Below are 13,516 nucleotides of genomic sequence, written 5' to 3' on the forward strand. Positions count from 1 at the left end.
CTGACCTTGACTTTTCTCACAACAATAAGTGCTTGTCTCTGGCCAAGACCATATGATCTGTGGAACTTGCTCGAATAGCTTCTGGCTGGTATTGTGGCTTTTGTTTTCTATTGGCACCCTGGGACTTGAGAACGCACTCCTTGGAGTTTAAAATCATCTCATTTGAATGCTGACCGGATGGTGGGCTTATATAATTGGTTATTAGATACTGGGTAAACTTAAAACTTGAAAGTGACACTTTCTAGACCCATATTTATCTTGTCTTAAGCTTGTAATGACATTCTTTTTTTTTTTTTCAACTTTAATTCAGAAATATCAAGTCATTGGCCTTTAGCATTCTCAGTTTACAGATGGCGCTACTAGTGCCAGAAGGATTGTGGTTTATTTTTAAGTATGTGATTCATTTAATTTGAGGAGAGGATTTGGGCCTTCTGCTTTCCAGCTTACTTTGCCTCCGAGATCAATACAGCCTCCAAGAGGGAAGAGTTGTCTGTTTCTTAATGGTGTTTAGAGTGGAAGTGCCTTGTTGGTATTAATGACAGTGTACCTGCTTCCATGTAGCTTTGATTAATCAAGTCTTCAGTTAAACTAATACTTACTGACATATTCCACTTTGAAGGAAAAACATCAAAACACAAGTAAATTAGGTCCTGTTAGAACTTTTATTTAAGAACAACCTCCCAGTAAAGCCCTAGGTTCACTGCAGACATGGTCCAATCTTCTTGAGCATCGGTACTTCCGTTACCCAAGCCGCATCAGGACCACTGGCATCCAGAAGATGAAGGACCTGGACAGTTCTGATTATCAAAATTATTGCTTCCACATTTAGGGACTAATGCATTTTAGAAGGAGAAGGCAATGGCAACCCACTCCAGTGTTCTTGCCTGGAGAACGGGGGAGCCTGGTAGGTTGCCGTCTATGGGGTCGCACAGAGTCGGACACTACTAAAGCGACTTAGCAGCAGCAGCGGCAGCATTTTAGAAGGCTCAGATGGTAAAGCGTCTGCCTACGATGCGGGAGACCCGGGTTCGAACCCTAGGTCAGGAAGATCCCCTGGAGAAGGAAATGGCAATCCACTCCAGTACTCTTGCCTGGAAAATCCCATGGACAGTCCGGTGGCAGGGTCTGGGGAAGGGGCGGCAGGCGCCATGTCGGGCCTGGAAGGTGGCAAGAAGAAGCCCCTGAAGCAGCCCAAGAAGCAAGCCAAGGAGATGGACGAGGAAGATAAGGCATTCAAGCAGAAGCAGAAGGAGGAGCAGAAGAAACTTGAGGAGCTAAAAGCAAAGGCCGCGGGGAAAGGCCCCCTGGCCACCGGTGGAATTAAGAAATCTGGCAAAAAGTAAGCTGTTCCTTGTGCCTGAGGCAATGATGACCCTTAGTTCCATTCCTGATTAAACACCTGGATTCCCTGCTGTAATATCTGTTGCCACCTATAGCTAGAATGAAGTGTTGTCTTGGAACCTATTGTACATTTAAGAATAAACTTTTGTAAGAAAAAAAAAAAAAAGAAAGAAAATCCCATGGACGGAGGATCCTGGTAGGCTGTGGTCCATGGGTCGCAAAGAGTCGGACACGACTTCACTTTTTCACTTTGAATAAATGAAGTTGAGACAGAAATCATTTCCTGAATAGTGCAGACATTCCGGACATGGCCTCTCAAGTGAGCCTACGTGGTTCTGGGTTCTGGCTCCACTACTTCCTGACTGGGTGGACTCTTAACCTCTTTTGTCATCTGTACAACAGGTAGAAAGAACAGATCCCATTCCATAGAGTGGTAAGTAGTGATTGTGAGTTAATAATATGCAAAGAACTTAGAATGGTGCCCAGCATAGAATAAATGCTCCGTATATGAGTCATTGTTGTTCAGTCACGAAGTCTTGTCCAACTCGTTGAGACTTTATGGACTGCAGCACACCGGACTTCCCTGTCCTTCACTATCTCGCAGAGTTTGCTCACACTTATATCCATTGAATCAGTGATGCTATCCAACCATCTCATCCTCTGTCACCCCATTCTCCTCCTACCCTCAATAATAATTATTGGCAACTAGATAAAGAGGAGTGAGATGAGGAAAAAAATATATCTCTGGTTTCTGACTTGAGCACCTGGTGAAGCTATTTACTGAACAGGAACAAGGAACATGGGACAGAAATAGGTTTAGGGAAGAGACCAAACCTGTTGTTGGTTGTGTTCATTTGGTTGGTTGTGTTCATTTTGAGGTATATTTGTTATAGCTGAGCAGAGATACCATATGGACATTGAATATGCCTCATTCCAGTTAATGACTAAGTTTTCTGTGTACTAGGGTTCCCTCCTTATTTCTTACGGATTTCTTGTGAGCTGTCAAAAACAAAATAAATTCCAGGTGCTTCAGAAATAGCAGACACGGACAACAGACTTGTGGGCATAGCAGGGGAAGAAGGAGATGGCGGGACGAATTGAGAGAGCAGCGCTGAAACATACATTACCATGTATAAAATAGCTAGCTAGTGAGTGGGAGGTTGCTGTGTGACACAGGGAGCTCGACCTGGTGCTCTGTGACAACCTAGAGGGATGGGATGGGGGTGGGTAGGAGGGAGGGGACCTATGTATACTGATGGTTCATTCACATTGTTGTACAGCAGAAACCAACAACACTGTAGAGCAATTATCCTCTAATTAAAAATAAATTAAAAAAAATAACAGCACATAAAAATTTTAAATTAAAAAAAATTTTTAAAAAGCACAGCACTCAGCAAATGCTTTTGAAAGACCCTAAGGGGGATTCCCTGGAGCCAGGCTATATAGGAGTTCTTGCTGAAAACATAACATGTGATTGAACATCAAAGGTTACTGTTAGTCACAGAAAATAGATATCTCGAGTTAATGATTTTAGTGCTTTTCTATCTTTGGGAAGAGACAAGACCCTTTGCACTCACTGAAATTATTCCTTAGATGTGCATCTTAAACTTTGTAGGGCCAGAAACCTGTTCTCTCCACCCTGAATTGCCCTCAGGATGCACCGTTGGGGGCAGCTGCAGTGGCTGTTGGCTTGATGGTGGGCAGCATTCATTGTTTACTGGAATGGCAGGCAACATTTTTTCATTTGCACCTCCATAAGAAGATGAGATTTGAGCGAGGCCTGGAAGGCATTGTCTGTCTCTCAGCTGTGATACAATGGATGTTTAAATCATCCAGGGCCCACAGGTGGTGTGTGGCAAGACCCAGGCGATGATCACCTGGTGTGTGTCTGTAAAATTCACAGCGCCGGGGGGAGGGGGGGGGGGCGGGGACGGTGGGCAGCTGACGCAGAAACTGTGGACATGCGCATTTCAACTCAATTGGAAAAACAGGCACTCAGGTAGCAGTTTGCACAGATTATAATCAGATGTCATCTGAGACTTGAGGTTATATTACAGTAAAGAGAATTGGTTGTTCTTGGCCCTTTCTACAAACCCCATAACCTCCAAACAACAGTCAGGAGTTTGATTTTTTATAGTTACACCTAAGTTTGCATGTTGTTGTTTAGCCTGTTTCTGAGCTTTAAACTCCATAAGACTTGGATTTTCAGAGCTTCAGCTGACATTTCTGTCAATCCAAATAGAAGCAGGCCAGCTTGAGAGTACTTGTTCTGTTTTTCTCTGTTTGGTAGGTCATATGGCATGGAATAGTGAGCTGTTTCTAAAAGTCCTGTGAGCTGGACATGTTATATTACTAATTTATGAGGCTGGTATACACAGGTATCAACTTGCCATCATGTAAGTCACTACTTTGAACTTCTGAAAAAATGGAAAGAGGCTTGCAGCATTGGATTCTTGAACTGATTTTTTCACATCTCCTGTTTTAACCTTTCCCATGCCTAACTGAGAAGTACAATGAGCACGAATCTCTACTTTGGAATCAGGAAGAAGTCTGTTACCATGCCCTCATCTCCATTGCACTGAACTTGGAGGGATGAGGGGATGATGAACGTCTGCAGGTGGACCGGCACCTTCACCCCCACAATCCTGGCCCTGGCTGAGGATTCTGAAGCCACGCCAGCAGCCATTGAAAACACACTTGCTGTTTGTGACTCTCTCCCCAGCCTAAAGTTGCAGGATCATTGCTAAGGTCACAGGGGCCTGGTAAAGGAAAGAGGAGCAGACATCTTGTATGACCTGCTGCCTACACGATGGCAATGAGCATCTGTTGGCTGAAAAGGCACAGCACCGAGCTCAGAAACTGACCCCTGCTAAACCCCACCCTGTATTTTGGTAACAATCTTATCTGCCTTCAGTTTGCTTTAAGTTCTGAACAAAATACTTTTTTTTTTTTTGCCACCCTATGTGGCTTACAGGATCTCAGTTCTCCAACCAGGTATTGAACTTGGGCCATGGCAATGAAAGCCTGGAATCCTAACTACTGCCACCAGGGAACTCCCTGAACAAAATTCTTACAAAATTTTTGGCATAAATGTAATATCTTGGGTGCTTTGAAGAGGAGGAAGATTTCTCCCCTTGATCTTTATGCAGAAGCAGCTGTCTACAGAGGGCTTCCCTGATGGTTCAGTGGTAAAGAATCTGCCTGCAGTGCAGGTTTGATCCTTGGGTCAGGAAGATCCCCTGGAGAAGGAATGGCAACCCACTCCAGTATTCTTGCCTGGAGAATTCCATAGATGGAGGAGCCTGGTGGGCTACATTCCATGGGGTCACAAAGAGTCAGACCTGACTGAATGACTGAGTGCACTCGAGTGCGCACGCACAGCTGCCTACAGGCATCTGCCCCCAGGTGGTTATCAAGCTGAGAGTGCCCGGCTTCTCCCAACGCAGCATGTAGATGGTAGAGACAGGCTTCTCTTTGCCCTTGTGGGGAAAGGCACAGGAATACAGCAGACTGTTGTCATTAGATATGTGTCATCCCACGCTGAGAGCAGTTGTTGTTGTTTAGCCACTAAGTCATGTCCAACTCTTTTGCTACCCCATGGACTATGACCCGCCAGGCTCCTCTGTCCTTTGGATTTCCCAGGCAAGAATACTGGAGTGAGTTGCCATTTCCTTCTCTAGGGGATCCTCCTGACCCAGATTGAACCTGCATATCCTGTATCGGCTGGTGGATTCTTTACCACTTAGCCACCTGGGAAGCGCTGAGAGCAGTACTTAGTACCAAAAGAAGGAAAACAAGCTCGGTGGACTCCGTGTTCATTCACTGAGGGTTCACTCCAGACAGATATATGTGCCAGGCTCTAAGTGAAGGAAATGGACTTAAGGTCATGTGAGACAGTGCTTGTTCATAAGGCCTGCTAGGGATATAGGAGAAGTACCCAAACCACCCCAGGACAAGTATGTGATGGCATCACTTTGTGACACAAACTGCAGGTGGCGGAAGGGGTTTTGCTTTGACCCAGTGGATTGGAAGGGCACGGAAGGAATCAGCCTCTGAGAAGTGACTTTAGGGATGAGTGAGGTTTTCAGAGGTAGAGATAGGGAGGAGGCCCTTCCAGGTAAAGGGAACAGTTTGGCCCAAGACCTGAAGTTGTTCGGTTGCTCAGTCATGTCCAACGCTTTGCGACCCCATGGACTGCAGCATGCCAAACTTCCCTGTCCTTCACTATCTCCCACAGTTTGTTCAAACTCATGTCCATTGAGTCAGTGATGCCATCCAACCATGTCATCCTCTGTCACCCCCTTCTCTTCCTGCCTTCTATCTCTCCCAGCATCAGGGTCTTTTCCAATGAGTCAGTTCCTTGCATCAGGTGGCCAGAGTATTGGAGCTTCAGCATCAGTCCTTCCAGTAAATATGCAGGGTTGATTACCTTTAGGATTGACTGAAAAGAAATCCCCTTCCAGGCACACACTGCAGCCTTGTCAAGAAGACCACACTGCAGCCTTGTTTGTCACAGCAAATAAAGGAAATAACCTGTCTGTCTGTCCATAGGAGGAGGGACAAATACATTGGAAAATATTCAGCAGAGAAAATGAATCAGAGAATCACATAGCAATTAACATGGGAAAAACACAAAACATTAAATTAAGAAAGAAGGCTGCAGAACATTAGGTGCAAAGTTTATATAAAGATTAAAAAACCCCTATATATATATCATTTATGGATTTTTAATTTTGTGTTTTTAAAATTAATCATTACAGGTAGTTATATACTTTTATAATCTCAATATTTTCATATGAAAACATTAGTGGGAATGAAAAACACCAAATTTAGTGTGTAGTGCCTGCTGCTGGGGAGGGAGGAAAGGAGGAAAGGAATGAGTGATTACAGGACGCTAGATCTCAGTTACCTGTTTGGTAGACATAGATGATCTATTTGTTGTTGTTCAGTCACTCAGTTGTATCCAACTCTTTGCGACCCCATGGACTGCAGCACACCAGGCTTCCCTGTCATATGTGTATACACAGTCATCTATATATATGTATATATGCACACACAAAAAACACATACGTAGTGACATATTTATATACATGCATTTATACATTTAATTGAAGTATAATTGACGTACAGTGTTGTGTTAGTTTCTTCTGTACAGCAAAGTAATTTAGATACATATATATATATACACACTCATATTCTTTTTAATATTTTTTTCCATTATGGTTTATTACAGGATATTGAATGTAGTTCCCCATGCTATACAGTAAGACTTTGTTTTTATTTCATATATACTGGTTTGTATCTGCTGATCCAAAACTCCTAATTTATCCTTCACCTACCCCTTTTCCCCTTTGGTAACCGTAAATTTGTTTCTATGTCTGGGCGTCTGTTTCATAAATAAGCTCATTTTAGATTCCACCTATAAGTAATATTGTAGGGTATTTGTCTTTCTCTTTCTGACTTACTTAGTGTCATCTCTCTAGGTCTACCCCCTGTTGATGCAAATGGCATTATTTCATTCTTTTTATGGCTGAGTAGTATTCCGTTATATATGTGTACCACATCTTCTTTATCCATTTGCCTGTTGATGGACACTTAGGTTACTTCCACGTCCCAGCTATTATAAATAGGTTTTGCTGCTATGAACATTGGGATGAAAGTGTCCTTTCAAATTAGAGTTTTCTCTGGATCGTGTATATATATTTTTGAATCTTAATATGACACAAGATTTGACAAGCAGTTGTTTGTCGTATCATCCTCTATACTTTTCTCTTGTACGCCAAGCATTTTGTAATTTCAAAATGAAAGAGAAAATCACAGGGCACGTTTGGGAATAGCTAATGGTACAGAGATCAGTGGTTTTCAAACATTAGCCTGACCCTTCGTATAGCCTGACCCTTCATAAGAGATTCGGAGAAGGCAATAGCACCCCACTCCAGTACTTTTGCCTGGAAAATCCCATGGACGGAGGAGCCTGGTAGGCTGCAGTCCATGGGGTCGCTAGAGTCGGACACGGCTGAGTGACTTCCCTTTCACTTTTCACTTTCATGCATTAGAGAAGGAAATGGCAACCCACTCCAGTGTTCTTGCCTGGAGAATCCCAGGGACGGGGGAGCCTGGTGGGCTGCCGTCTCTGGGGTCTCACAGAGTCGGACACGACTGAAGCGACTTAGCAGCAGTAGCAGTCGTAAGAGATTATATTAGGAACCAGGAGTTTCATGGCAGTATTTATCCTTAATGTGTGGGGTGCACTCTGACAGGTTCTGTTCTCTTCACTCTGATCTGTTTCATTCTGCATGAAATCAGCAGTGGATAATGTTGAGGGTGAGGATCAAGGCAGGGAAGATTTTGACTGGCTGCATTATGGGTGTGAGCTTTATTTGGCAGAGAATAAAGCTAGTGGCTTTGTGAGCATAGAACTTTAGCCAAATCAAATAAGATGAAACTGTGGCCAGAGGTTGGAGGACATAAGAAGATCAGTTAAGAGGTTATCATAGGAATCTAACTGGGACAGTGTACCAGCCTGCAGGGGAGTGAGAGAAGGAATATACTGCAGTTAAAAAAAAAAAAGAGAGAGAATTTGATGACTGGAATGTTAGCAGAGGAGGAAAAGAAGAAATTTCTCTTTGATTTCAAGGCTTGGTGACCAGGAGATTGGTCACACCAGTCACAGAACTAGACACAGCAGAGGTCTGGTTTTAAACACACGAAGTTTAAGGTGCTGATGGGACCTCAAGATGGATACAGTGATGTCTTGTGGAGTGAAAAGGCACAAATTCAACATGGTCTTGTAATGTTTGATGACCTTCTCTAGCAGTACCCAGAACCTGCTGAGGGAAAAAGAGAAACTAGAAATCAGCAGGGTGCGGCTGGATGGAGGGCATGGAATGCTCCAGAGGGGAAGCCAAGTGGCTAATACGAAGAAAGCATTTAAACAACTATAACGAAGTACTGAAGATGAAGCTATGGCGTCTTCTGGACAGACTGATTGATTAGAGTGTCTCAAAGAACTTAAATTAGCCATTAATTTCCCTGGAGCAAAACTAAGATCAAAAAAATGTCGTTCTTGTCTTACGGGAGCCAAGAACAGTTTGTGTCTAGTTGTCCAGGAGAGTGCAGTCCTGTGCCTACGAGTACACTTCCAAGAAGAGGATTTGTAAATGGAAGCAGAGAAAGTCCTGGTTAATTAGAAGAACGTGAAAAAGAGAGATCATTGCTTCCTGCTGACCTTGACAAAGAAGAAAAGGAAGAAGACCGATAGTATGCTCAACTTCAGAATCTCACTAAAAGGATAGAATAGTCTTCCTCTTACTGAGAGTTTTTCAGTTAAAAATGGGATGTTGGGATGGCAGTGGGGCCAAGTGAGGTGGGGGAACCAAGAGAAGAAGGGTTGGAGGTCCCCAGGAGCCCAGAGCCTGTGAGCTGGTGGGAGGAAGTAGTCTAGCTGGAAATGAGGTGGGTTGTGATCAGGGGGGACGGGCATCACATCTGAGACCCTGGAGTTCAATAACCCTGAGTGAGAAACCGCCACCACCTTGTAGAAACTGCCAGCAAGGCGGGCAGGTGGTTGTAAAATGATGGCGATGAAGACCAGGGTGGGGCCCTGTTCACAGCTGCTGATCTGAACCAATGACCTTTTCCAATGAAACTCGTCTGCGGAATGACTAAGAGTTTTTAACCAGATCAGCTACTCATCATGAGTTTCTACTTCAACTGTGGAAAAGCCCATAGAGGAGAGGGGTTCCCTTAGGAGAGCCTCCTGGGATGCCTGGGAGGGGACTCTGGACCACACAGGCAAATGTCCCAGCCAGACGCAGGATTTTTTCCGAGGCTGCCATCAGCTCACAGGCAGGCAGGCTCCCACGACTTATCCAGCTCTTCCTATTCCACTTGTGTTTGATGGGTGGAACACAGAAAGCAGTGCCCATACCTTAGGGCAGATTCAGTTCAGAGCTTTGAATAAGTCACTTCAATTCTCTATACCTCAGTTATTCTCATGATGAAGTAATACAAACTAAAAACATGTTTTAAATGTTGTGAGTGACTCCCTTGTGCAACTCATTGAATTTCACAGTTTAATGTAAAGAAGACACAAGTACAACCAGTTACAACATAAGGCTAAGGGGATATAACAGGGTGCAATTAATTCTGCTTGAGGCTGTTGCTGAACTTCCCAGAGAACGTTCTATCTGAGCCTGGACTTGAGAGAGAAGCAGGGTTTGCCAGGCATAGATAGAGGCTTGGCACTGTGAAGTGTGTGGCTTGTTCAGGGAACCAGGACAGTCTGTTCTGCTTTTCTATGCAATGAGAATAAAAAACTAGGTCTCCTAACTCCTGCTCCAGTGTTCTTTGACTTTATTTTTCTTCTGCCTGGCCTCTCTTCCCTGATCTTTGCTTAGGCATTCTTGGGCACAAAAGTACCAATGATAGGAGGAAATGGACCAAAAGTCATCTGGTGATTGGAAACCCGGTGAACAATTTAAATATTGTTACGGATACCTCCCAAGTGGATGAACTACACCCAGATAAACAACATCTAAGTCAAATGTTCCTGTTGAAAAAAATCCCTTATGTGTTCCTTATCCAAAATCTCACCGGTTTTACCTTTAGAAGCAAAGAGGGCCAAAGGAGAGTCTTCTTTCACTTTGTTTTTGAACAAACATCCATTGACGCATTCTGGGCCTCCTTTCGTCTGATAATTGCTGAGAAGAGGAATAAAGGATGGGTAAGTCCATCAGAATGCCTGATGAACTATGGACTGAGGTTCGTGACATTGTAAGGAGACAGGGATCAAGAGCATCCCCATGGAAAAGAAATGCAAAAAAGCAAAATGGCTGTCTGGGGAGGCCTTACAAATAGCTGAGAAAAGAAGAGAAGCGAGAAGCAAAGGAGAAAAGGAAAGATATAAACATCTGAATGCAGAGTTCCAAAGAATAGCAAGAAGAGATAAGAAAGCCTTCCTCAGTGATCAATGCAAAGAAATAGAGGAAAACAGCAGAATGGGAAAGACTAGAGATCTCTTCAAGAAAATTAGAGATACCAAGGGAACATTTCATGCAAAGATGGGCTCAATAAAGGACAGAAATGGTATGGACCTAACAGAAGCAGAAGATATTAAGAAGAGGTGGCAAGAATACACAGAAGAACTGTACAAAAAGATCTTCATGACCCAGATAATCACGATAGTGTGATCACTCACCTAGAGCCAGACATCCTGGAATGTGAAGTCAAGTGGGCCTTAGAAAGCATCACTATGAACAAAGTTAGTGGAGGTGATGGAATTCCAGTTGAGCTATTCCAAATCCTGAAAGATGATGCTGTGAAAGTGCTGCACTCAATATGCCAGCAAATTTGGAAAACTCAGCAGTGGCCACAGGACTGGAAAAGGTCAGTTTTCATTCCAATCCCAAAGACAGGCAATGCCAAAGAATGCTCAAACTACCGCACAATTGCACTCATCTCACACGCTAGTAAAGTAATGCTCAAAATTCTCCAAGCCAGGCTTCAGCAATACGTGAACCGTAAACTTCCAGATGTTCAAGCTGGTTTTAGAAAAGGCAGAGGAACCAGAGACCAAACTGCCAACATCCACTGGATCATCATAAAAGCAAGAGAGTTCCAGAAAAACATCTATTTCTGCTTTATTATGCCAAAGCCTTTGACTGTGTGTATCACAATAAACTGTGGACAATTCTGAAAGAGATGGGAATACCAGACCACCTGACCTGCCTCTTGAGTAATTTGTATGCAGGTCAGGAAGCAACAGTTAGAATTGGACATGGAACAACAGACTGGTTCCAAATAGGAAAAGGAGTATGTCAAGGCTGTATACTGTCACCCTGCTTATTTAACTTATATGCAGAGTACATCATGAGAAACGCTGGGCCGGAAGAAGCACAAGCTGGAATCAAGATTGCCGGGAGAAATATCAATAACCTCAGATATGCAGATGACACCACCCTTATGGCAGAAAGTGAGGACAGTGAAAAAGTTGGCTTATAACTCAACATTTAGAAAACGAAGATCATGGCATCTGGTCCCATCACTTCATGGAAAATAGATGGGGAAACAGTGGAAACAGTGTCAGACTTTATTTTTTGGGGCTCCAAAACTGCAGATGGTGACTGCAGCCATGAAATTAAAAGATGCTTACTCCTTGGAAGAAAAGTTATGACCAACCTAGATAGCATATTCAAAAGCAAAGACATTACTTTGCCAACAAAGGTCCGTCTAGTCAAGGCTATGGTTTTTCCAGTGGTCATGTATGGATGTGAGAGTTGGACTGTGAAGAAAGCTGAGCGCCAAAGAATTGATGCTTTTGAACTGTGGTGTTGGAGAAGACTCTTAAGAGTCCCTTGGACTGCAAGGAGATCCAACCAGTCCATTCTGAAGGAGATCAGCCCTGGGATTTCTTTGGAAGGAATGATGCTGAAGCTGAAACTCCAGTACTTTGGCCACCGCATGAGAAGAGTTGATTCACTGGAAAAGACTCTGATGCTGGGAGGGATTGGGGGCAGGAGGAGAAGGGGATGACAGAGGATAAGATGGCTGGATGGCATCACTGACTCGATGGACGTGAGTCTGAGTGAACTCTGGGAGTTGGTGATGGACAGGGAGGCCTGGTGTCCTGCAATTCATGGGGTCGCAAAGAGTCAGACACGACTGAGCGACTGAACTGAACTGAACTAAACTAAACTGAAGTTTATGTTTCTGTCTCAAGGAACTTGCGACCCAGTAATTGGCTGTCTGCACGCACAGCAGGCAAGTAGCATGCAAGTCCAGACATCCTGCTAATCAAACCATGTAGGACAGATGAGTAGGCAAGTGTTCTGGGAGGAAAGAAATCAAGATGGCCTGGAGAAAACTCCATGGCTAGTATAGAATTTTACTAAGCCCTTGAGGATGTCTGGGCTTCCCAGGTGGGGCTCAGTGGTAAAGAATCCGCCTGCCAATACAGGAGATACAGGAGACAGGAGTTTGATCCCTGGGTTGGGAAGATCCCTTGGAGGAGGAAATGGCAACCCACTCCAGTATTCTTGCTGGGATAATCCCATGGACAATGGAGCCTGGCAGGCCATAGTCCATGGGGTCACAAAGAGTCGCACATGACTGAGCAACTGATCAGGAATGCATGCTTGAGGATGTCTATAGAGAAAACTGTGAATGAAATGACGTGCTAGAAAATTGAAAAACCCCAGTCTTGGAACCGCTGATAGAGTGTATGGCATTTGTTGCAAAAGGGTTAACTGAATTGCTAGGAAACACCTAACTCCTTGCGCCAACCCAGCCTTCCTTTGTTATCAGATTCTTCTGTGGAAAGTACGTTTCCAGGATTGATTTCCTGCCAGTGGCAATCTGTGGTTCTCTTTGGGGTTTACCTGGGCTGGCCCACGTCCCAGCAGGTTTGCGGAACCTGGGTAATAAAGCTTCCTGCAGGCGAGAGATTGCGTAGCTGAAGCCAGACTGTGCCGAATGAAGCCAGTGGTTCCACTCTTGTGGAAAGTCCTAAGAGGCTCCCTGTCCCTAGGCTTTAATTACAGGTGGTTCAGACTGTAGAGCTCACCTTTACCCGAACAAGCAGTCTCTGAAGGAAAAGGATCGTCACACCCAGCCAAGCTGGCCATTGACCTTAGACTGCCCAATGCATTCTAAACTGTTCCCAGCTCCTCCGCATTCTACCACTAGCATGAAACACAGATGCTACTTATTACATGTGGAAGGTACATTCTGGGTCTGTAATGAGGCGTTTTGAAAATAGTACCTGCTCAAGTGAGGAGAGGGCTCTCTGGTGGCTCAGCAGTAAAGAATCCGCCTGCCAATGCAGGAGATGCAGGTTTGATCCCTGGGTCGGGAAGATCCCCTGGAGAAGGGAGTGGCAACCCACTCCAGTGTTGTTGCCTGGGAAATCCCAAGGTCAGAAGAGCCTGGCAGACTCCAGTTCATAGGGTCGCAGAGAGTCAAACACAATTGAGTGACTAACACTTTCTTTCTCCTATCCATATTAGGGAGAGCCACAGAGGAAGAGATTCAGAGGCGGGGATCCCTGAGCCCAGGTGACATGTGTTCCTGGCAAACAGGTGTACCTCACCTTTTTTATAGGCAGGATTCAGCCGTGCCAGGGCCTACAAAGTCAGAGATGGACTCGCTTATTAAGGCGCTTTGGGTTTGTGTGCTG

At 44.4% G+C, this 13,516-nt stretch overlaps 1 protein-coding gene across 1 annotated transcript; it reads left to right on the forward strand.

Annotated features, from left to right (window-relative positions):
- Positions 1 to 1,114: 1,114 nt before the first annotated feature.
- On the forward strand, positions 1,115 to 1,486 carry LOC107131728 (translation machinery-associated protein 7). Its single transcript, XM_059880591.1, has one exon. The coding sequence runs from the start codon at positions 1,149 to 1,151 to the stop codon at positions 1,341 to 1,343; it is 195 nt and encodes a 64-aa protein (XP_059736574.1). The 5' UTR covers positions 1,115 to 1,148; the 3' UTR covers positions 1,344 to 1,486.
- Positions 1,487 to 13,516: the final 12,030 nt, after the last annotated feature.

The sequence above is a fragment of the Bos taurus genome, chromosome 23 (assembly GCF_002263795.3).
Source record: "Bos taurus isolate L1 Dominette 01449 registration number 42190680 breed Hereford chromosome 23, ARS-UCD2.0, whole genome shotgun sequence".
NCBI classification, from domain to species: Eukaryota; Metazoa; Chordata; class Mammalia; order Artiodactyla; family Bovidae; genus Bos; species Bos taurus.